The 25,020-nt window shown below is 50.1% G+C and overlaps 2 protein-coding genes across 2 annotated transcripts; one reads left to right on the top strand and one right to left on the bottom strand.

Moving 5' to 3' along the window:
- The first annotated feature begins 1,263 nt into the window (after positions 1-1,263).
- Guca1b (guanylate cyclase activator 1B) lies at positions 1,264-9,476 on the top strand. The gene is made up of 4 exons (XM_051152562.1): positions 1,264-1,470; positions 6,253-6,402; positions 8,020-8,140; positions 9,349-9,476. Exons 1-4 carry the CDS (start codon positions 1,264-1,266, stop codon positions 9,474-9,476), a joined length of 606 nt encoding a protein of 201 aa, XP_051008519.1.
- A 2,531-nt stretch (positions 9,477-12,007) lies between these two features.
- Guca1a (guanylate cyclase activator 1A) lies at positions 12,008-22,279 on the bottom strand. The gene is made up of 4 exons (XM_051152561.1): positions 21,994-22,279; positions 13,427-13,576; positions 12,543-12,636; positions 12,008-12,267 (listed from the first exon to the last, which is right to left on the bottom strand). The coding sequence occupies exons 1-4, from the start codon at positions 22,192-22,194 to the stop codon at positions 12,104-12,106; spliced, it is 609 nt and encodes a 202-aa protein (XP_051008518.1). The 5' UTR covers positions 22,195-22,279; the 3' UTR covers positions 12,008-12,103.
- Between the last annotated feature and the right edge of the window lie 2,741 nt (positions 22,280-25,020).

The raw sequence follows: 25,020 nt of genomic DNA, 5'->3' as shown, positions 1-25,020 counted from the left end.
ACGGGTTCTGGTGGACTGGAGAGACGGCCCAGTGGCTAAGGCTTTGCTCTGCTCTTGCAGGGAACCTGAGTTCAGATACCGACACTCACGTTGGGTGGTTCACAACTCCTGTAACACCAGCTCCAGGTGATCTGACCCCCTCTTCTGGCCTCCAAGGGTACTTCACTCACATGAGCCCAACCCTTACCCCCACACACACACTCCCCACCCACCCACCCCATGCACACATATGCAGTTTTAAAGCAATAAAAATAAATCTTCTTAAAAATAAGCTGGGTTGCTGGAAAGATGGCTCAGTGGTTAAGAGCACTGACTGTTCTTCCAGAGGTCAGGAGTTCAATTCCCAGCAACCACATGGTGGCTCACAACCATCTATAATGTGATCTGATGCCCTCTTCTGGCCTGCAGGTGCACACGCAGATAGAGCACTCACATATGTAGAATTTCTGGTCTACATAGTGAGTTCCAGGTCAACCAGAGCTACAACGTGAGAAGCGGTCTCAAAAAACAAAATCTAAAAGACAGCAAAAAATATATAATTTGATAGTTTTTGTTAGAATTGGGAGGCTCTTCCTGTGTCAACAGGGAAGCCCAGAATGGCTTCGAACCAAGGCCCGCCTGCCCCTCCAATGCAGGGATCACAGTCAGGCACAATGAATATGTAATTGATTTACTGTGTAATAAATATACACTTGGTCAACATAATGAACATGTAACCGCTGCTAAAGCTAGTTCACATGTCCTTTAAGAGCCCTCGAAGACACTTTAGACCACGCTCCCAGGTCCTGGCCGTGTGTTAGTGCCTGGGAGTGAGTAGGAGAGATCGCTACTTCAGCGCTTGAGTGAAGGGCTGGAGAGAAGTGTTTGTCCTGATGCTGGAAAATGAAAGCCTGGAAGATTTGGGCATGGTCTGTAAGGGAGCTGCAGACACTGGTGGGGCCAAGAAAACCCCAGGGCTCTTACCCCCTTCCTCTGCGGCTTCTCACTAGACCTGCAGAGGGTCGAGGCTGAGAAAGCTTAGCCCTCTGGAGGTCACACCTTTCCAGAAATCTCTTAATGGTCTTTACAGAGCTAAGCTGGCCTGGGCCTGGCCCTCCCCCACCCCCCACCCCGTTCTGGAGGTCCCTTCACTACCAATCACGTTCAGGTTCCCTGAGACAATGAAAGGGCTGGTCAAACCGAGGAGAGGCAGGAGGAGGAACCAAGTCTAAAGGCCAGCGGAGGAGGCACGGGGCCAGGCTCACTCGCGGTCGAACAGGCGAGATGGGGCAGCAGTTCAGCTGGGAGGAGGCGGAGGCCGCCGGGGAGATGGATGTGGCGGAGCTGCAGGAATGGTACAAGAAGTTCGTGGTGGAGTGTCCCAGTGGGACCCTCTTCATGCACGAGTTTAAGCGCTTCTTCAAGGTCACCGGCAACGAGGAGGCCACCCAGTATGTGGAGGGCATGTTCCGAGCCTTTGACAAGAACGGGGTAAGGAGCCCTGCGGGGGGGAAGACCTGTGAGCAGCCCACCTGCTGCCCTTCCTGTCCTTGAGCACCTCTGCCGCCTTCCTTCCTCTCCATCCTTTGACCCACCATTTCCCCGTCAACTCCTCTCTCTCCCTTTTGTGCCCTTCTCTTCTCACCAGCTCCCTACATCCTCTTTCTGAGAGCCAAAGGCCACTCTCTCACTGGCACATGGCCTGGGCCTCCTCTGTGCTTTTTAGGCCCAGGCTCTGCAGCAAAAGGGCATGGTTTTTCTAACTCCATAGAGCCCCTGTTGCTCCGAGTACAAGGAAGCTGTCTTAGCACAGATCAAGAGCGTCCCCTAGGCAGGGTCCTTCAGAGACCGGCTACTCGGTTCTTCCCTATTGCGGATGCTGGTGGGGGCTTCACACTGACTGCGCGGTGCATGGATAGCTGCAAAAGCCCTTTACAACCCTTCCCCCCTGTGTGTGTGTGTGTGTGTGTGTGTGTGTGTGTGTGTGTGTGTGTGTGTGTGTGTGTGTGTGTGTGTGTGTGTGTCTGTGTGTCTGTGTGTGTGTATGTGTAAGTACCTGTGGAGGCCAGAAGGGGGCATCAGACACCTTAGAGCTTCAGTTACAGGTGTTTCTGGGTAACGGGATCCAAACAGCATTCCTCTGATAGACCAGTAAGTGATCTTAACTACTGAGCCACCCAACTCCAGCTCCCCTTTTCAATGCTTTTTGTTTGGTTTTTCGAGGCAGAGTTTCTCTGTGTAGCCTTGGCTGTCCTGGGCTCACTTTGTAGACCAGGCTGGCCTCAAACTCACAGCGATCCGCCTGCCTCCGCCTCCCGCGTGCTGGGATTAAAGGTGTGCGCCACCACACCTGGCTCCCCCTTTTTCAATACTATAAGTCATAGGGGATTCCAGTTTCTGTAGGCCCTCCAATGGCACCAGCCGTTGAAAAGCACTAAATTATATACCGCACACATGGCGGTTGGGCTTTAACACTGTGTATGTGTGTTTGCATTCATGAGTTCATGCCTGGAGTGTACACTTGTGTGCATATGGAGGCCAGGGATTGGTCTCAGGTATCAGTTCCCAGGAGCCGACCATCTTCTTTTTGTGAGACCATCTCTCATTGCCTGGAGCCCACCAACTAGGATAAGCTGGTTGGCCAGTAAACCTATGATTCCTCCTGGATCCCATTACCCAGAAACACCTGTAACTCTAGCTCTAGGGTGTCTGATGTCCCCTTCTGGCCTCCACAGGTACTTACACATACACACACACACACACACACACACACACACACACACACACACACACACACACACACACACACACACACACACTCTCAGCACAGGGACAGCAACTAGATGCCACTACAACTCAATGTTTTATTTTTTTTAAAAACCTATTGCATTTTAAGTTATGTGTGGTGTTTGTGCACGTGAGCACAGTGCCTGAGGCAACCACCAGAGGGCAGTGCATCCTCTGGAACTGGAACAATCCACCACAGGTGCTGAGAACAGAACTGGGTCCTCTGTGAGGGAAGTGCCTGCCCTGAACTACTGAGGCATCTCTTCAGGCCCCATGCCCAGCCTTTTATGTAGGCGCCAGGGAAGGAACTGGGGTCCTCGTGCTGGCGTGGCAAGCACCTCATGGACTGAGCCATTGCCCCATTCCAACCTTAACTTAATTCAAAGCTACTGTCCTTTGAGAGGCCCAGCCCTAGTTCCTCTCTCTTAACCTTAGTGCATAAAATCTGTATTAAAATCTCTTAGACCCTAACTTTGCTTCAAAACAAAGCATTTTAATTCAGGGGCTGAAGCTATAGCTCAGAGCACTTGTTGCCAACACTAACATGACAGCCCATGGCCATCTGTAACTCCAGTTCCAGGGGATCCAGAGCCCATGTCTGAGATCCACAGGTACCAGGCACACGCGTGGTACACATGCGTGCAGGAAAAATACCTACTCACATAAAATTAAAAATAAATAAGAAAGAATTATATGAAAAAAAAAAAAAAGACTTTCTTTTTAAAGGTGATGTATCTGGTTCAGTGTCCTGCAGTCCTTTTTGTTGTTTTGGTTTTTGGGTTTGCCTTGTTGTTTTTTGTTGGTTGGTTTTGTTTTGTTTTGTTTTGTTGATGGGGTTTCATTATTTAGTCCTGGCTGGCCTGGAGCTCTCCCTGTAGACCAGGCTGGCCTTGAACTCACAGAGCTCCACCTGTCTCAGCCTCTTGAGTGCTGGGATTAAAGACTTGGAACAGCATGCCCAGCTCCCCGAGTCCTGTAACATAGTTAGTTATAAAGCCTGCTACACCTCCCTGAACTGAGGGGTACATGGGTAATTTGAAGAAACTGTCAGGACCATACCTCTTGGTGCAGGAGAACTTGTGACAAGCTGACTCGGTGGGAATGCCATTTGATGTCTACGGCCACCTTTAGAATGTACCTCTTCGGTTGAGGTCAGTCAGGAAACACCGGGCACAGAGCCAACTTCAAACCTCACAGGTGCATCACCCTCCTCTTCCTCCTCAAGGCTGTAGGAGCCTCACCAGGAAGGAGTGTCTTTTTTTTTTTTTTTTTTTTTAAATTTAAATGACGAGAAAACTGGAGTGAAAGATGGTGCATTGCGAGCTGGGTGTGGTGGTGTGTGCCACCAGCCAGCTGCTAGAAAGCTGGGATGCGGCCAACACTGGACCACGCAGACCCTGTTTCAAACACACACATCCAATCTAAGAACTTGTCAGTTTGCCCCGAGGCCAAATACTCACTTGAGCGTCTTAATTCCTGTCCTGGTGTTCCTACTTAGAGGACTGAGAATTTTGTAGTAGGCTCTACCTTTTCCAAACTTACTTTATTTGAGGTTCTGTAATGTTTATACCTCCCTTCCAGCCCACCTTCCCTAGATAGTAGAGAAAACAGGTTAATGGGAACAGGAAAAGTAGACCTTTTTAGACTCAGTTCCTGGGAGTGATTCTCCTGGTGTAGTCGGCAGGATTTCAGCAGACCAGCAGTTCAACCAAAGTTGCTGCTGGAACCTGGAACAGCAGCTGGAACTGCAGCCCCGAAGCATTCTCTGGAGCGGTTCTCTCTAGGAGCGTCTCAAAGTGGAGCGATGAACACCCCAAACAATAAATACCAAGACCCAAAAAGCCCCACTTCCTGTTTTGGATATATATATATCTCCTCTCAGAGTCTGTACTAAGATGTGTTTCAGCTGGCAAAAACCAGGCACGAGGTGGTTCGTCTTCTAGTGGATAAACATCACCTGTTCTCTTACAAGTCTGTTCCCCATCCCATACTTGGGATCAAAACAAAAACATGTTTACATCTACTACATTTTGTTGTTGTTGTTGCTGTTTTTAGGTATTTTATGTATATGAGTCTTTTGCCTGCATGTATGTGCATGCAGGACCGTGCGTGCTTGGTACCCATGGGGGTCAAAAGAGGGTGTGTGATCCCCTAGTACCGGAGTTTAGAGGGTTGTGAGCTGCCCTGTGGGTGCTGGCAACCAAACCTAGGTCCTCTGCAAGATCAAGTGCTCTCAACCACTGAGTCATCGCTCCAGCCTCTGGTTTGTTTTGAGACAGGGTCTTACTATGTAGCCCTGTCTGGCCTAAAACTTGAAGTCCCCCTGCCTCAGCTTCCTATCTCTGCCCTTGCTCTCCCTTGCTATACCCCTTCTGAGAGTAGTCTGGAGACAGAGAGGTTTTTTTTGTTTTGTTTGTTTGTTTGTTTGTTTGTTTTAAAGGAAGATGAAAGCTGGAGACATGGCTCAAGATTCAGTGAACACCTGTCCATAACTCCAGTTCCAAGTGACCCAGTGCCCTCTTCTGACCTCCGTGGGTACCAGGCACACACATGGTGTACACATATACATGCAGGCAAAACATTCATTCATACACACAAAACAAATTAAATAAATAAACCTACCAAAAAAAAAAAATGTAAGGGACAGCGGAAGCCGTCTTTTTCGTTAGCCAGAATTCTCTGTGTAGGACCGTATTGTCTGGACTTGGCCTCCAGCACAGACACTAGTTTGGACTTCATGCATGCGAGCTTCGGGACCAGTGCACAATGCAGCCGAGCCAGGGAGAGGCAGGGCACATACTGTCCCAGCTACCTCTGCCTTCCACACATCTCAGGCCACAGTGGGTAGTTGCTGCCGACTAGAGCTGTGCACAGATGAGACTAACTTCAGCCAGATCTGTCCCAGAAGATGTCCCAGGGTTTCTGTGACCTCACAGGGGAGGAGCTAATGCAAGAAGGAGCCATATCAGAATTAATGTGCCTCACAAAAAGTCTGGGGACATTGTGGAAAAGGAGTTATGTTGAGAGAGGATATTCTTTTGTTTTTTGTTTTTGTTTTTTGAGACATGGTTTCTCTGTGTAATAGCCTTGACTGTCCTGGAACTCTTTTTGTAGACCAGGCTGACCTTGAACTCACAGATACGCCTGCCTCTGCCTCCCTGAGTGCTAAGATTAAAGGCGTGTGCCACCATGCCTGGTGAGAGAGGATGTCCTAAGAATAGAAAGTTCTGGACAAATGGTGAGGAACAGTTATTCTCCAGATGCATTGGCATGGGCCTGCCATACCAACTACTTGGAAGGGTGAGGCGGAGGATGAGCAGGATCCCAGGGTAGGGAAAGGCACTCACAATGACACAGAGACTTCTTGGGTTGCAAGGGGAAGGGAACCCCGAGTCTGGCGACTTAGTGTCCATAGGACTCACACCTGCAATCTGGGGAGCTGAGGCTGGGGATCTGGGGGCCTCACGGTGTCCACACTCAATACAGGACAACACCATTGACTTCCTGGAGTATGTAGCAGCCCTGAACCTCGTTCTGAGGGGCACCCTGGAACACAAGCTCAAGTGGACCTTCAAGATCTACGACAAGGACCGCAATGGCTGCATCGACCGCCTGGAGCTACTGGACATTGTGGAGGTCAGTGTGTGTCTCTGAGCTGGCACCTCACCCACTTCCCGGTTCTGGGGCTCTGGCTAAAGGTGGCCTGCTCAGCAGAGAGCTGCCCTGCACTGAGTTGGGGTCGAGGTGATGAAGTGATTCACAGTGCGTATCTGTGCTCGCTAAGACGGCCCACCTGGGAAAGGAGTTTACCACTAAACTTGACAACTTAAGTTCAACCTCAGGGATCCTTATGGTAGAGTAAAAAAACAAACTCAGAGCTGCATGTGGTGGCGCACACGCCTTTAATCCCAGCACTTGGGAGGCAGAGGCAGGTGGATCACTGTGAGTTTGAGGTCAGCCTGGTCTACAAAGTAAGTCCAGGACAGCCAAGGCTACACAGAGAAACCCAGTCTTGGAAAATAAAATAAAATAAACAAGTAAATAAATAAAATCCCAGAACCCTAAAGAAACCACCTACAGAAATTAAAAAGTGTAAATTAAATCCAAGTAAATAAATAAATTAATAAGGTAGGAACCAAAGCTGGGTGTGACAGCCCATGCCTGCGATCACAGCGCACAGGAGGCTGAAACAGGGGAGGTCACCAGTTCAAGGCCAGAACATCCTATAAGATGAATTCCAGGCCAGCCTCGGAAAGAAAAACAAACGTGAGGACAATTGTGAGTCAAAGTTCGCACTGCTGTGACAGTATTTGACGGAAAGACTTACAGCAGGAAGGACTGGTTTGGCTCCGTTTGGTTTCACGCTCCCATTCTCTCTCTCTGGACCATCCCCATGGGCAGACTACCATGGTGCCTGGGGGAGTGTGTGATGGGGAAGGCTGCTCACACCATGACAGCCAGGAAGCAGCCAGGCCAAGCTACACCCGTGAAAGACACCCAAGCTTCCGTGATCTACTCTACAGTCCATTCAGATTTGTGTCCATCTGTGGGTTAAGCCATTCACTCCACCAGGGTCCCTTGGAGCTTGTTGGCTCGAGAAACCACCTCACAGGCAGCTCTCAGTCTAATCAAGCTGATAGTCACAAGCAACTAACACAAAAGACAAGTCAATAAAAACCAAAATTGTTTCTATTTGTGGGATGTGGGAAGCATGTGTGCTGTTCATGATATTATCATTATTTTATTTTTATTATTATTATCATTATTATTATTATTGATTATTGCTTTTTCTTTTTTTGTTTTGTTATTTTTGTTTTGTTTTGTTTTTTCGAGACAGGGTTCCTCTATGTAGCCTTGGCTGTCCTAGGCTCACTTTGTAGACCAGGCTGGCCTCGAACTCACAACGATCCACCTGCCTCTGCCTCCAAGAGCTGGGACTAAAGGCGTGCACCACCACCACCCAGCTTATTATTGCTTTTTCGAGACAGGGTTTCTCTGTGTAATAAGGCCTTGCTATCCTGGACTCACTTTGTAGACCAGGCTGGCCTCGAACTCACAGAGATCCGCCAAGTGTTGGGATTAAAGGCCTGCGCCACCACCGCCCAGCCTTCCCCGGGACTCTTTTTGTAACCAGCATATCTGCGTTCTGTGTTGCTAAGATGCTCAGCTTGGAAGCCAGCACTGGAAGGTGGCACTAAGGGACGCAGGTCCCTGAGGGTCTGGCAGAGGAGCCCAGCTCTTTCTCTCTGGCAGGCAATTTACAAGCTGAAGAAAGCCTGCCGGGCGGAGCTGGACCTGGAGCAGCAGGGCCAGCTGCTCACACCTGAAGAGGTGGTGGATAGGATCTTCCTCCTGGTGGACGAGAATGGAGATGGTAAGAGAGGTGGAGCCTAGGTGGAAGCTGTATTGTCCCGTGAAGTTCAAGCCCCTCCCCTCCCCCAGGACAAGCCCCTCCCCCTTTGCCCCACCCCCATATTCCTGCTACTGACATCCTTGTTTCTGATCTGGCTGGAAAAGGATGACACATGGAATAGCAAAAGGAACCAAAATCACATTTGTATAGGGTTACAACTCCTCCGGTAGTGGCTGGTGAAGGCTGCACATGAAAGTGAAAACAGCTCTTTTTTTTTTTTACACATTTTTTTATTGAAAAATAAAATAATTCATATTACATCTCATTTGCTATCCCATCCCATGCATCCTCCCTCCCTCCCGAAAACAGTTCTTTTTGGTTGTACGTACACGAGGGTTTTGCCTACGTGTAAGTCTGTGTGACATGTACGTGTGATGCCCACAGAGGCCAGGAAAGAGTGTCAGATCCCTGAAACTGGAGTTACAGACAATTGTGAGCCACCGTGGGGTCCCCTGCAAGAGCAGCCAGGGTTTTAAACCACTGAGCCATCTCTCCAGACCCAGATAAAGAGGGACCAGTGATACAGTTCTACTGACAAAGGCACTTGTCACCAAGCCTGATGACCTGAGTTAAATCTCTGGTACTCATGTGGTTGAAGGAGAGAACCAACCACTGCTGGTTGTCCCCCTAACCCCACCCCAACACACACACACACACACACACACACACACACACCCGTGGTGGTGGTGGTGGTGAATAAATAAATAAATAAATAAATAAATAAATAAATGAATGAATAAATAAATAAAAGGCGCAGGAAGCAAAGGAAGATCTCTGTGGACTCAAGGCTAGCCTTGGTCTCTACAATGAATTTCAGCCAGGGCTCCACAGTGATACTCAGAAAAAACAAAACAAAAAACAGACAAACAAACCAAAAACAAGAAGAAGGAAAGAAAGAAAAAGTTAGCACATGAAGAGTGATGCTGGAAACTGACCTTTGGTTTTCTTTTGTATGCTTGAGGATGGACACACACACACACACACACACACACACCACACCACATATTTGTGAGTTGCAAGAGGCCCCTTTAGACTCAGAAGTGACAAGCCTCAGGCTTAGAATTCGAGTCTGCAGTCTGGTTTGTAAAAGAGTTAAGTGCCCAGGCTGGAAGAGGAGGCCGTCCCGACACGCCCCTCCCCTTGTGACCACCCCTCCCCCTCTCGCTCAGGCCAGCTGTCCCTGACCGAGTTCGTTGAAGGCGCCCGTCGAGACAAGTGGGTGATGAAGATGCTACAGATGGATGTCAACCCTGGCGGCTGGATCACTCAGCAAAGGCGAAGAAGTGCCATGTTCTGAGGTCCTGGGGAACCTGCAGGAGCCCTCACTCCCCTGCAAGGCTCCTTCATGGTCCCCCAGGTTTTCAAAGTAGCAGGAGGCCCCTGACCTAGTTGGCTCAGGCCCCCTCTTGCTTGGTGTGGACTCTCTGACGCTCCCAGTGTGGGAGAGCAAGGGGTCGAGCAATGGCTGCCGCGTCTGAAGAAGCCCACTGGAGTTTAGTCCGTTTTCCAGAGTGTACGGGCATCATAGGGGGGTACTGCGTTACTCTGCTCCTCAGCTGCTTCTGGAAAAACCGGGCCTTGCCTGGGGGCGGCGTGCGAGGCTGTCTCTAACCTTTAGGTGTTCTCAGTAGAAATGGGGCAGCTGGGGGTGGGGCACAGTGGGAAGCAAAAAAGGCAAGAATGGGCAAAGATCTTAATGACTCAGCCACACCCACCCTGAGCGGTGGCATTAGGAGGACTCTCCCCACCTCCTTCCCAGGGTGTCCTCACCGTGGGTGACAAAAGGAAAGGCCACTGCAGACACGTTACAGCTGTGATCTCTCGTCCCACCCCGTGGAGGCCTTGATGCTTGAGCTGGCAGGGGATGTTTCTGCTCTGTTGGGTGCTGCACCCCATCGCTAGTGTTAGCCTGCCCCTGTTGCTAGCTTTTAGGCCCCATGCTTCCATAAGGCTGAAGACATCTTTTCATCTCTGGGGAGAGTCAGACACCTGTAGATTTGGATTCCAGGCCAGACTTTGTCTCCGACTGCTGTAGAACCCCCAAACTTCCTGCAGGTTCAGTAGACCCAGAATGTCATGGTAATATCTTTCCCGCACCTGATGTAGAAGCAAGGCTACCACGGAACCTGCCCGGTTAACCCTCCTGTCTTCCTCTGCCCCTTTCCCTCCCTGCAGCTGGGGAAGGCACCTCAGAAAACAGGAAGTGGGACAGTATCACACTTAGTGTCTCCCTGTGGAGCCAGATAGATTATTGGTTTTACCTTGAATAGAGATGTTCTTATGTTAAAATAAACTAACTTATTGACCTTGATGGGAAGTTGGTTTGCTTATTTGAGCAAGGCCCTGCCCTGTAGTTCAGGCTAGACTGTAGTTCACTGTATAGCCCAAGCTAGCCAGAACCCCTGCCTCTAGCTCCAGAACCCTGAGATTATAAATATGAGCCAAAATGCCCAGGTTTTTGTTGTAGTTTTTGTTCCTGAAGGAGGGGTTTTCATTCTGTTGGGCAATTGAGACAGTTTTGGGAGCCCAGGTTAGCTTGAAACCCATGGTAATCCTCCTGCCTCAACTCTCTGGGTGCTGTTATCACAGGGTGCACTGCTGTGCCCAGCTTGAGCTTGAAGTTTTTATTTTATGGGCATGGGTGTTTTGCCTGCATACCTGCATGTGCACACACATGGTGCACTGTCCACAGAGGCCAGAAGAGGGCGTCCAATCCCCTGACACTGGAGTTACAGATGTTTGTGAGCTGACATTGAGTACTAGGGATTAAATTTAGGACCTCTGCTAGAGCAACCTGTACTTTTGCTGAGCCTCTCTCAGCCCTTGGGGGTTTGTATCTTCTCCCCCCCCCCCCAGAGAACAGGGCTTCTCTGTGTAGCCTTGGCTGTCCTGGACTCGCTTTGTAGACCAGGCTGGCCTCGAACTCACAGAGATCTACCTGCTTCTGCCTCCCGAGTATTGGGATTAAAGGTGTGGGCCACCACCGCCTGGCTTGGGGTTTGTATCTTATAAAATGTTGTTATCAAGTTTCCTTTAGAAATCACTTAGCTGAAGATGGTCCATGTAAAAAATGACTAGTATCCCAGGTTTAAAAAAATTTCTTTTTGAAGCTGGGTGCAGTGGTACACGCCTGTAATCCCAGAACTCGGGAGGCTGATGCAGGCGGATCTCTGTTGAGTTCGAGGCCAGCCTGGTCTACAAAGTTAGTCCAGAACAGCTAAGGGCTACACAAAGAAACCTTGTCTCGAAAAACAAATACAAACAAACAAACAATATTGGCTGGGCATGGTGGCCCATGCCTTTAATCCCAGCACTCAGGAGGCTGATGCAGGCGGATCTCTGTTGAGTTCGAGGCCAGCCTGGTCTACAAAGTTAGTCCAGGACAGCTAAGCCTACACAGAGAAACCCTGTCTCGAAAAAGCAAAAAATAAAAATAAAAAGTTGTTCCCCTAAAGCATGGAGGTTCATGAAGCAGGCTGGAGGGCGCTCCCTCTAACACTAATGCAACATAAACAGGCTCCACGGGCAGAGCAGGGTGTGACTACCTAAGGCTACAGCAGCAGATGCCAGGATTCCATCAGAGACCCAGGGGCTCTCTCAGAGCTTCCACATTCGCAAGGGGGAGTACAGGAGGAAAGTTGGGCAGAAATACGTGAGGGGCAAGAGAGGAGCGCACCCACACGAGGACAGAGGGAACCAGCAGGAAGCACCTCTGAATCCCCGGGAGGAATTAAGGACCATCCTTCTCCGTGCTGAGCTCTCAATCTCGCTACTGCCCCAAATCTCGCTACTGTGCGCCCAAAGAAACAAGCTGAGACTGAGTGCAGGGGGTTCTGTGTAATTAATGTTAAGACAAGAACAGAGCAGCTGCACCAGGCACCACACAGGGCCAGCCCTCAGCGTGCAGAGGCCACAGGGTGAGACTCAGCCAGCAGCCTCTGCTGCCACGTCGTCAGCGTCAGCCTCCTCCTGCTCGCCGTTCTGCAGTCTGCGCACAATGCGGGTCAAGTCCAGGCTTCGGGTCAGCGTGTCCAGGAGCATCTGGTCCTTCTGGACGCCTTCCATGAACTCTTCCAGAGACAGTTCCCCTGGAACGGAGAGAAAGGGATTCGCAGGATGAGGTCTCAGGAGTACAGGGCTCAGAGAAGGATGCTTGCAAAAAGCGGGAACGGAGGAAGCGCTGGGGATGGTTCTGGGATCCAGAACCCAAAGTCTGATGCAGGGATCCCCAACATCCAGTTCTGCAGCCAGAGCAGAGGTGGGTAGCAGAAGGCCTTCCATCCTCCTCTCTTGCCCGTCCTCATGGGTGACTGACATCTCTGCTGACCCCGCCCCCTGGGGAACCCTCTCTCCGCCTCCTCACCATCCCCGTTGATGTCGATCTTGGCAAAGACAGTATCTGTGAATTCCTCGGCGCTCATGGATGAGTCACTCCAGGGATTAATGGTTCGGATGGCCTGGGACGACAAACAGGCAAAAGTGAGAAACTCCGTCTAGGGCGAGCAGAGCGAGCTTGTCAGGAACCCAAGCTCGGTGCAGAGTGGAGGTCACCGAACCAGGGCCTCAGGCATTTGGGACACTGAGGCAGGATTGCTTCAAATTGGAGGTCAGTATGGACCAAGTGGTTGTGAGCCAGTCTAAGCTACAATGTGAGACCTTGTCGTTTAAAGAAAAAAGTGGGAGAGGTCGTGGTAACACATGCCTTAAATTCCCCCACTTGGGAGGTGGGTCTCTGAGTTCCAGGCCTGCCTGATCTACATGGTGATGACCCTGTCTCAAACAAGTGCTGAAGAGATGGAAGTAAAAATGCTTGCTGTGCAGGTAAAAAGCCACACGAGGTCGTGTCCCTATAATCCAAGTGCAGGAGGGTGGTGGGAGTGGGGGGAGGACAGGAGGCCTCTTGTGGCTTCCTGGCTACCAGCCTAGCTCGAGGCCCTGTCTCAGTAAGACAGAACAACAGAGCAAGACACTTGACATCCTCATCCTCCTCTGGCCTCACACATATGCACACACACACACACACACACACACACTTTAACAAAGCCTTAGTACCAATAAGTATATTGAGGCCCAAGCAGCAGTGGCATAGTCCAGATCATGAAGTTGGTGAGAATTTTAATCCCTCGGTCCCAAATCGCATCCTTTATTCTGGGCTGCAATTTCTGGGTGCTCTCAGCCGGCACACCCACCCTTGTTCACCCCATCCCACCACGTGCCGCTGGCCCAGCCCTCTGCACCTGGAGTTACCCGGATGATGGTGAGCAGCTCGTCCCTGTCTATGCACCCGTTGCCGTCGACGTCGTAGAGCTTGAAATACCAGCGCAACTTCTGTTCCACCTTGCCCTTGAGGACTAGGCTGAGAGCTGCCACATACTCCATGAAGTCAATATAGCCATCCTGGGGTGAGGGGACAGGGGCGAGGCGGGGTAAGCTCACTAGGGCTCCGCCCACCCTACTCAGAGTCCCGCCCTCCCCAGCCAGAGCCCCTCCCCATATCGACCCCTGGCTCTTTGCAGCTAAGCAAAAGGGAGCCAAGGCCAGCTCTGCTCTTCGGTGTCCAGTCCCCCTTTTACCACAAATATCTGTCTTTCTGAACACTTCAACATTGCCCGCCTCTCATCCTCCTCAGAGGCTGTCAATCAAGCCTGTTAGAACCACCCCACTGCATCCTGAGCAGGTGGGAGAAGGAAGCCAGGGCTGAAAGCTTGGTTCTCGCCAGCTCTTGAGTTGCTGGCCTGGCGGGCAGGGGCAGGAGACACATATAAAAGTCTCTTTCCTCTAGGCTTCAAGCTCCACTGAGCCCTGTCATGTGCCAATGCTGAGAACTTGGAGCTCACAGCAACAGTCGCCTTCTCCTGACAGAAGAGCTGTGTTGGAGATGCGGGTTTGAATCCCTGCCTTCTCGGCCCTGAGTTTTAGGATGTAGGACCAAGGACTTAGCGCATCCCTTATACTGATCTAGATTAATGGCAGTGGTTCCGACTGTCCGGATTGCTTTTGATGAAACAAATCCATGTAGCTTCAGCACCCAGCACTCAGCACCCAGCACCCAGCACCCGGAGCATAGCAGGCCAGTGAACATTACCTGTTGTTTGCTTTTGTTGTTGTTGATTTGTTTGTGTAACTCTGGCTGTCCTGGAACTCACTCTGTAGACCAGGCTAGCCTACAAACTCAAAGTTGCAGCTTCCTCTGCTTCCCGAGTACTGGGATCAAAGTTACGTGCCACTACACCTAGCTCTGTTGTTTGATTTATTTAAAAGCAAGGATTTTGGGGGCTGGAGAGATGGCTCAGTGGTTAAGAGCACTGCCTGTTCTTCCAAAGGTCCTGAGTTCAATTCCCAGCAACCACAAGGTGGCTCACAACCATCTATAATGTAACCTGATGCCCTCTTCTGGTCTGCAGATGTTCAAACAGACAACACTGTATACATAATAATAAATAAATCTTTTTTTTTTTTTAAGGATTTTTGTTTGTTTATGTGTCTGTGTGAGTGCTTGCCACATGTGTGTGTGCTCCTAGAGCCCAAAAGGGAAAGTCACCTCCCCTGGAGCTTATAGGTGGTTGTGAGCAGCCTGGTATGGTTAAATGGAAGAGAAGCACATGGCCGGCGTGGATGGGAGATCTGGCCCAGATAAAATCATTAACAAGTATACAAGATTATTGATAAAAGGTAACTTGATAAAAATTATTAGAAACAGATGACACAAGATTAAGACAAGGATCCCATGCCTGCCCCACTATGAAAAGTAGTTTAGAGGATTAATGTCTGCCCTGCCCAAGGTTAACTAAGACTATTTTAAACTACAACAAGTGTCTGTGTCTTAATTGATAACTAGCCGGTAATACTAATAATACTAGTAATTTAAAAGCAGTAAGTGGCGTCCAACTGGTGTGGGTGCTGGGAACCAAACTCTAGTCCTCTGGAGGAGCAGCAAGCATTCAACCACTGAGCCGTCTCTCTGGCCCCAGGATGTCTGCTCTTTATGACAAGGACAAAGTCACTATAGGTGGAAAAAGGATGCCTGTGCCATCACAATGCAGCCAGTACCTGGACAGAATGCCATAGCGCCACTGAAGACTGTGAGGGCAAGACAGGAGAGGAATTCACACAGCCTTTCCAGAGAAGGTGATGCCTCCACTGAGTCTTCAAGGGGATTGATCACAGAGAGACATATGACCTTCACATGTAGCACAAAGGGCCTCAAGGACACCAGACAAGCACCCTACCAGACAAGCACCCTACCACTCAGCTACATCTCAGCTCAAGAAACACAAGACCTCTTGGTAGGACCATCCTCAGGGCTCCTGCCATTCTGCCCCTGCCTGCTGTCCAACCCTAGCACATCAGAAAGCCTTATAAGCATCTCAAGGAAGGGAGAGAGAGCCAGTCACTGCTCCTCCATTTACAGCCATGACTCGGGAACTAAGGGGTTCAAGCAGGCAGATCTGAGCTGGAGATGAAGATGCCTGTGGCAAGCAGGGCTGCCTGTGGGAAGGCCAACTGAGTCAATAATGAGCTCTCTGTCATTGGATGCATGCAAGTGGAGCTGGCAGGGATGTGACACAGCTGAGGCAAGATGGCCGCTGAGGTCCCCTAGTCAGTAAGGCCAAAGCCTTAAGCAAGACCTTGACCACGCACTGAGCAGCACAGCAAAGATCATGCTTATTTGCATGGTACTGTCTTGTGTTCAGGGGCACACACCTTGTGTTCACACACACCTTAGCTTAATCCATCTTAATGAACCTCCCAAGATGGATCTCAGGAGGGAGCACGTCCCCTCCATGACAATGGCTGGAGAACTGAGAAAATTACTTGACACATGATAATAAATAATGTTATGTAGCTCAGGCCGGTCTCCAACTCAGGATCTTCCTGCCTTGGTTCCTTCCTGAATGCTAGGATAAGAGTGTGTGTCTCAGCCGGGCGTGGTGGTGCACGCCTTTAATCCCAGCACTTGGGAAGCAGAGGCAAGTGGATCACTGGGAGTTCGAGGCCAGCCTGGTCTACAAAGCGAGTCCAGGACAGTCAAGATAACATAGAGAAACCCTGTCTCGAAAAACCAAAAAGAAAATAAATAAATAAATAAATAATAAAAAAAGAGTGTGTGTCTCCAGGCCTTGCACCTTGATTTTCACTTTTTGTCTTCTTGTATTGCTGAACATTTTCTATAAGGCGTTATATCACTGTTGTAATTTTTTTGTTTGCTTGTTTTTCAAGACAGGGTTTCTCTGTGTAACCTTGGCTGTTTTGGACTCACTTTGTAGACCAGGCTGGCCTCAAACTCACAGAGATCAGCCTCCCTCTGCCTCCCAAGTGCTGGGATTAAAGGCGTGTGCCACCATGCCCAGCCACTGTTGTAATTTTTTAATAGGCATGTGCCACCATGCCCGGCCACTGTTGTAATTTTTTAATGACTACAAAGAAACCATGAAAAAGCCAAAAGACCAAAGCCATCTCTTGGGAAAGATGTGACCTTGGGCAAGTCACAGGGCCTCCTTGAGTCCTCATTTTCTTGTCTGAGATTGGAAGGACGATATGAAATTTCAAGGTCATGGCATGGGCAGGGTGACACACACTTGTAATCCAAATAAATCATGAAGCTGAGGCAGGAGGATTGTTTCAAGTTTCAAGTCAGACTGGGTTATATAGTGACACATCTCAAGAAACAGCTTAAATACATGAGATGTGAAATGGATTCCCACCAGTAACAGCACAGCTCTGGTATTACTCTGTGTGTGTGTGTGTGTGTGTGTGTGTGTGTGTGTGTGTGTGTGTGTGTGTGTGTGTGTGCCTATGTGTCTGTGTGTCTCTGAGTGTGCATGTGTGTGCTGTGTGTGTACATGTGTATGTCTCTGTGTGTGCACGTGTATGTGCATGTGTGTGTGTGTCCCTGTTTTTGTGTCTGTGCTTTTGAAGGTCAGAGGTTGAAGTTGGGTGTTTTCCTCTATCGCTCTTCATGTTATTTTAGAGACCAAGTCTCCCATGGAACCTGAAGTTCACTGGTTCAGCTGAGCTGGTGAGCCTCAGGGATCCACCTGTCCCTGACTCTCAGGGCTAAAGCACCCAGCTTTTCACTGGGTGCTGGGGTCAAGCTCAGATCCTCACACTTGCAGGCGAGCATTTTGCTGGCTCAGCTCCCTCTTGCCTTTAGTCTTTTCTGTTTGTTTCCCTGAGACAAAGTTTCTCTGTGTAGCCAGCCCTGGAACTCACCCTATACACCAGGTTGGCCTTGAACTCACAGAGACCCACCTGCCTCTGCCTCTGCCTCTGCCTCCCAAGTGCTTAGGCACATTCCATGGACTTCCTGTGCTGAGAATTTTGCCTTGCTCAGGCATCCCACAACCACTCCCAGGAGCTGTCCATTTCTGTCCCTATTCAAGCTGAAGTTGAGAGAGATGAGGCCACAAGATTAATTAAATGACAGATCTTCTAACCTCTACACAAGTGCTTAGGTGCAGACTGAAGGGACGACACAGATCTGTGAGTGGGGTGGTGACCTTGCACAGCCATGCTCTGAAGAGACTAGCAGGGAGCAGACTTCTTCTTTGGCTGCCTGGTTTGTCCCCTCTTCTGTGTATCTGGTGCAGTGCCCCGATGTCTAGCCATCTTTTCACTGGAATGACTAATTTTTTTTTTAAAGGAGTCAGATGAATCGGTGTTCCAGCCCTGTAGTCAAACGGTAGCTAACCACTATCATCTCGGTGACATTTTTTTTTTTTTTTTATAGCACTTGCCCGTTAAAAAGACAGTCTCTAAGCTTGGCTGGTCTTGAACTCCCTATGTAGCCAGGATAACTTAAGACTTCTAATTGTCCTGCTTTTGCCTCTTGGGTGTAAAGTTACCGGCATGCAGCATCACAGCCAGTTTATGAGTAAACTGAATCCCTAGCATGCTATGCAAACACTTACCAACTAACTGAGCTACGGCCACAGCACTCGGCCTTGAGCATACAAGGCGAGCATTCTACCGCTGAGCTGCATTGAGCCCTGCCATTCTTAGATGGCTGAGTTTAGTATGTTCTAATAAAACTTTATTTACAAAACTAGATTCTTGGACAGTGAGGCATGGTGGCACACACCTGTAACACCAGCACCCAGGAGGCAGAGTTAGGAGGATCAGACACAGCTCAAGGCCAGCCTTGAACTATATAGTAAGACTCTGCCACAAAAACACAAGTGGGGCTGGGGGAGAAGCTTGGTTGGTAGGGTGCTTGCTGAGTATGCGCAAAGTCTTGGGTTTGATTCCCAGCATGGCATAAACCAGGTGTGGGGGTGCACAGGGGAAGGGGGGTCAAAGGTCAAGCATCCTCAGCCACTCTAATGACTTTGAGGCTAGCCGAGGCTCCATGAGACCCTGTCCTCAGGCTGTCATTTGAACAACGCTGCTTTAACCTCTCTCTGCTTTAAAAGTGCTCAGGGCTGTGTCCCATCTCAAGGCCACACTATTAAACTGCCCTGTGCTGGTGCCGATGCGTCAAGGTCAAGATAGTGTGGCCCACAGAATAACTGATTACTCTGGTGTAAGAAGGCACACTGGGTTTTACACAGACTCTGTGTGTGTGTGTGTGTGCACATGAGGGGTGTGTGTGTGTGCACATGAGGGGTGTATGTGTGTGTGTGCACATGAGGGGTGTGTGTATGTGTGTGTGCATATGAGGGGTGTGTGTGTATGCACATGAGGGAGGTGTGTGTGTGTGCACATGAGGGAGGGGTGTGTGTGTGCACATGAGGGAGGGGTGTGTGTGTGTGCACATAAAGGGGGTATGTGTGTGTGCACATGAGGGGTGTGTGTATGTGTGTGTGCATATGAGGGGTGTGTGTGTGTGCACATGAGGGAGGGGTGTGTGTGTGCACATGAGGGGTGTGTGTGTGTGCACATGAGGGAGGGGTGTGTGTGTGTGCACATGAGGGGTGTGTGTGTGTGTGCACATGAGGGGTGTGTGTGTGTGTGCATATGAGGGGTGTGTGTGTATGCACATGAGGGAGGGGTGTGTGTGTGCACATGAGGGAGGGGTGTGTGTGTGCACATGAGGGAGGGGTGTGTGTGTGCACATGAGGGAGGGGTGTGTGTGTGCACATGAGGGAGGGGTGTGTGTGTGCACATGAGGGAGGGGTGTGTGTGTGCACATGAGGGAGGGGTGTGTGTGTGCACATGAGGGGTGTGTGTGTGTGCACATGAGGGAGGGTGTGTGTGTGTGTATGTGTGTTGTAACAGAGTCTCATTATACAGCCCAGGCTGGCCTTAAACTTGTGGTGATCCTCCTGCCTCAGCCACCTAAGTGCTGAAGTTACAAGCATGAACCACCACACCTGTCTATGCTCTTCACTATAATAATTGCAAAATTAAATTAATATATATCATAAAATACGTATTATCCATAGAGCTCAGAGTGTCCCCTATATTAATCACTCACATAGCTAATACTTAAGAAGCGCCTACTATGTTGCAGGCCCTAGCCACAGCAATAGACAAGATGAGTCTTTGTCCTCACAGGGTTCACATGCCAGCATGGAGAATCAGGCCAGAGGGCTCAGGGTTACTTAATATCTGGCATCAGAAAACAAAAAATTTAAAAAACATGAATTAACAAATTAATAAAAATAACTAGCTGAGCGTGGTAGTGTACACCTTTAATCCCAGTACTCGGGAGGCAGAAGCAGGCGGATTGCTGTGAGTTTGAGGCCAGCCTAGTCTATAAAGTGAGTCCAGGACAGCCAAGGATACACAGAGAGACCCTGTCTCAAAAAAAAAAAAAAAAAACTTTTTAAATTTTTATAAATGTACAGGATATTTGCCTGCATGCATCTCTGTGTACCCCAAGCATGTATTTCCCAAGGAGGCCAGAAAAAGGAGTTAGATTCCCAGGAATGGGAGGTTGTTAGCCACCATTTGGGTGCTGAGAGTAGAACCCAAGTCCTCTGCAAGAACTCTTTACTGCTGACCCAACTCTCCAGCCCCAAGATAAAATTTAAAAAATAAAAACTAAGCCAGGTGGTGGTGGTACACACCTTTAAATCGCAGCACTTGGGAGGTAGAGTCAGGTGGATCTCCATGGTCTGCATAGTCCCAGGACAGCCAGGGCTATACAGAGAAACCCTGGTTTGAGAAAAAAGAAAGAAAGAAAGAAACAGGAAAGAAGAAAGTAAAAAGAAAGGAAGGAAAGAGGGAAAGCAAGCAAGCTGCTCTGGGTAGAAAGGTACGGCTAAGAAAGGCAGAGATGGGGCCAGAACCCAGTTTTCTCAATAAATTTAAACCAGGAAGCCAGGGTGTGGGTTGGTGAGGTTTGAGCGGTCATCTATAACAAGAAAGGTGGGAGCCAGAAAGTTCTAGAGGAACACCGTCCTCGAAGCACAAAGGCCCCAGGTGAAGCCGTGCAGGGTCATGAGGAGGCCAGGCTGGGTTGAGAGAAGTTGATTGGCTTTTCTGTTTGTTTCGGGGTTTTGGCACGTGAGGCTAGCATCTCATGCATCCAAGGCTGCCTGGTAAACTACATAGCTGTCAATGAATGACCTTGAACTTGTTCCTGCCTCTCCTTCCCACGGACTGGGATGACAAACTACACCACCATGCCCAGCTCCTAACTCTGAGTGAAAAGAAAGGATTGAGTTCTGGACAACAGGTCTGACAGAAACTGGAGAGCTGGCACACAAGTGACAAGTTTAGGTGAATGCAGGGGAGTTGGACTGTGTGTAACTTGAAGGAATCTTCCCAGACATGTGTTGACCCAAAGGGCTTTCCTTAGCAGGTGGAAACATGTCTCAGGGCGTTGGAGGGAGGTGCTGGGGCCCCTCCCAACCTGGCCAGGAGGGACCACTGCCTCCCCAGGAATACTTTGGGGTCCCCATCCTGGTGATTCCTGTACCTTATGCTACCTCAGGCTCTGTGGCTCATCTCCCCTTCGGAAGAGCCCTTGAACCCGGGACACTGCCCTTGAGCTAGTCTCTTAGCGCCTAATCCGATTTGGCCTTTTAACTCAGGCATTAGTGAGTTTTAAATAACCACTCAAGGATCTTGGTGTTACCTAGAGGCCCCTGAGGGGAGGGGCTCCTCCTGCCACAACGGCATGGCACGCGGCCGACATCACTGAGAGACTTCATGTTCCAGTGAGGGGCCAGCCGGCTGGGAAGAGGGGTAGGCAGATCTGTGAGTCTCGATTCCTCCATCTTATGCCTGACTGGTCTACATAAATGGCAGCTTGACAGGTGAACTCCAACAAATCTCCCCCGCCCCCAAATCCCTCACATCCAAGGAGCATGCAGGGGTCTCTGCCCAAGTATCACATGCACCCAGTAGCAGCATTTCGGTGTGCTCAGTGGCCATCTTGCAAATGTTCACGCCTGCCTTGGAGGCCACTGAGGTGTACAGCGTGTCGACCAAGAACCCCTTACGTTCAGCCTCTGACTCTGTTTTCCACTGGGGGTCTTAGTTACAGCTGAGCCCCCAGGACCTAATGCTGAAATGCATAGGGAGCGTCTGCTAAGGCAAGCTTCAAAGTCTGCCTTCCAAACAAACAAGGTGCTGGAAACACCAATGGCCCCACACTCCCTGCTGGCCAAAGCTGGGCACGGCAACTTATGCTGGTATTCCTAGCAACTAGGAAGCTGAGGCAGGAGGATCACCATGGACTGAAAACCACCAGCCTTGGCTCCGCCCATGCAATAGGATTCAGCTTCAAAAACAGTGAAAACCTCAAGTAACACTTCTTTTCTCTTGTTCGTTCCTCCTCACTCCCAGGCTGCTCTGGCTTCTGGAGGCACCCCTCCCCCACCCCGAGACTCACGCCCTTCCCACCCCTCCCATCCTCTACCCACCTTGTTAAAGTCAAAGGTCTCGAACATTTGTTCCACATACTGGCTGGCTGAGGGGCTCAGGTTCTTGAGGCCAAAGAACTGGCGGAATTCGTAGAGGGTGAGCTGGCCCGAGGGGCACTCTGTCATGAACTTCTTGTACCACTGGTGACACTCGGTGCTGCTCAGCTCCTCCACCGACTTGCCCTCCACGACGTTGCCCATGGTCCAGGCTCACGAGAGACTGAGGCCCTAGATGGATCAGCAGACAGGTAGGTCCTGCTCCCTGAGGCCTGCTGCACAAGGGTGACTTGGCTTTCGGGAACCTCAGCTCCTCTCTCACCGGCCTAAGCAGGGGGCTGTCTGGTGAGTCGGATGGGGTAGACACCTGAAAAGGGGAGGTGAGGAGGCCGTAACTCACACCCGAACTATGTCATGCCAGAGGGCTGGTATTAAAAGTGAGAGGATTTTTCTTACCCAGTTTGCAGTCTGCTAATCCCTTCTTAACAGGATCCAGCGAGAGGCTAGCCAGCGCTGCTCTGATCCTATGGCCGCCATGCCCTTCTCGTTAATACTGAATCCACAGCGCTCTGGGTCTTGCCTTCAGACACGGAACTGACATATACGTCAAATAGATCTGGTTTCTCTCTCAGACTGAGGCCACGCTGGGCCCTTGACTGAGCAGCTGTGTGCAGGTGTCCGGGCATGGGCTATCCTTGGACGCCGCCACTGAGGGATCCAATTTCATGAGAGCTGCTGGGTAGCTTCAGAGTTTAGGGGCTTCTGAGACATGCTGGATGAGCCCCTGACAGTAGACCCTCAAATCTTACCCTGTTTCTTCTAGATTGAAGCGTTCCTCCTGAAGGAAAGAGGCTCATGAAACAGGATTCAAGAGACCCCTGCCCAGTGGTTACATAAGCAGGAGGCAGTTGCTGAAGAGAGGAGACCTTGGGCCTGCTTCAGAGGGACTTGGAAGCTTGAAGGATGAAACTTTTGTGAGTGTCGTCATCCATTGGTAGGGTTTTCAGTGACAGAGCTGCCCAAGTGTCCCCTACGTTCCTGTAACAGCTGGATCCCCAAGCCCGGTGGACATACCCTGTAACAGCGGGTGACAGCAGGACAGACCCAGACCCACTCTCTGAAAACAGTTTACAATGGCAAACCCTTGTGTTTGTTTTCTTTTTCTTTCTTTCTTTTTTCGAGATAGGGTTTCTCTGTGTAGCCTTGGCTGTTCTGGATTCACTTTGTAGACCAGGCTGGCCTCGAACTCACAGCAATCCACCTGCCTCTGCCTCTCGAGTGCTGGGATTAAAGGCATGCACCACCACACCGGGCTTTTTTTTCCCCCCAAGACAGGGTTTCTCTGTGTATCCTTGGCGGTCCTGGACTCGCTTTGTAGATCAGGCTAACCTCGAACTCACAGAGATCTGCCTGCCTCTGCCTCCCAATTGCTGGGATTAAAGGCGTGTGCCACCACCACCCAGTACCCTTGAGTTTTTTAAAGATGTGTAACAGCATCTGTAAAACCAGCAACTGAAGCGTTTGAGCAATGGCACCCAACATGGGTGAAAAATGCCACCACCCAGGAGCCATAAAGTTGATGGGTAGGCTACCTCCCTAGGAGTTTTTGAAGAGACCTCACACACCATAAAAGGTTGCCAGTGCTGTGGGCTGCACCCCCAGAACTAGATGGCACACCCCCAGTGCTGAAGACCTTGTGCTCTGATCGTAGGGCGTGGAGAAGTCAGGCTGGGCCTGAGCTAGAAGCTTCCTCTGTCTGGCTCCACAGCCCCAGAGGGAGCCGCTTGGGCTGCAGGCTGAGCAGCGTCTCCTGCCGCCCTGCACACTACATTGCTGTGAAGGTTCTTGTGTTCTTAGCTGGTGACCATGTTTGGGAAGGTTGTGGGTCCTGGAGGAACTGAAGCCTTGTTGGAAGAAAAAGAGTCACTAGGGTGGGTGGGCCTTGTGGGTTAATGGCCTGGCCCCACTTCCTGTTCCTGGCGTATATGTAGAATAAGTGACAGGCACAACAACAGGAAGACCAGATGTATCTCAGCCATTCTCTTTAGTCATTGGTGGCACGCGCGCGCACACACACACACACACACACACACACACACACACCACAAATAAAAGTGTGATAAAAAATATTTGAAAATACAGAATATCTGCTGTGTTGTTACATAGCCCAAGGATAGTTAGGTTTGGGAAAAGAAGTCAACCAAGTCTGTTTTGCATCTGCCCTCCCTAAAGGATGGGTTTAAGTTACACAAAGGTGGGGATCTCCAGCTTTGCCTGCGTTCTGAAGACTTGTAGTAGAGGGCGCTGTCCCCAGATCTCAGCGGAATTCATCTCCCCCTCAGCACACCTGGCATTTCTTCTGCTGTATTAGAATTTTACACTGCAGAATAAATCACCACACTTCAGCAGCCTAGATCTACACACGTTCATTAGCCCACTGTCAACACGGGCTGCTGCCGGGGAGTCAACGGGCAGCGCTTTCATCTGAATTCTCCACTGAAGGACAGGTTCCGGCTCTTTGGAGCTGGGGGCGGAATCCCCTTCCTTGCTCTGCCCTGTGACTGGTACTTTAGCTCTTCGCCCGGGGATTGTCTGAGGACAGCGGCAGCTCCTGGGTGTAGAAGGAATCCCTTGTGTGTTGTATGGATGCAATACCTGTCAATTCAAAAACCTACCACGGCCGATGGCTGAGGCAGGAAATAGGTGGACCATCCAGCAGGCAAAGGGGATAGGGACAGGCCAACGTGAGATTGAGCCAACACATGAGGAAGACGGATCCATGGTGCCTGAGCTTAGGTAGCCATCCACGTGGCAGAATGCAGATTAGTATAATGGATTAATATATGAGCCAGTCAGAGAAGAGCCTAACTATATGGCCTAGGAATTTGTTAAATATTTAATGAGTGTCATGAGTCATTATTCCAGGAGCTATGGGACAGAAAGAAAAACCACAGCAGCATAATGGTGCCCTACACCTGTGTGTGTGTGTGTGTGTGTGTCCCCCTGTATGTGTTTGTGTCCCTGTGTGTG

The sequence above is a fragment of the Acomys russatus genome, chromosome 11, assembly GCF_903995435.1.
Source record: "Acomys russatus chromosome 11, mAcoRus1.1, whole genome shotgun sequence".
Lineage (NCBI taxonomy): Eukaryota > Metazoa > Chordata > Mammalia > Rodentia > Muridae > Acomys > Acomys russatus.
This window is presented reverse-complemented; position numbering and strand designations above follow the sequence as displayed.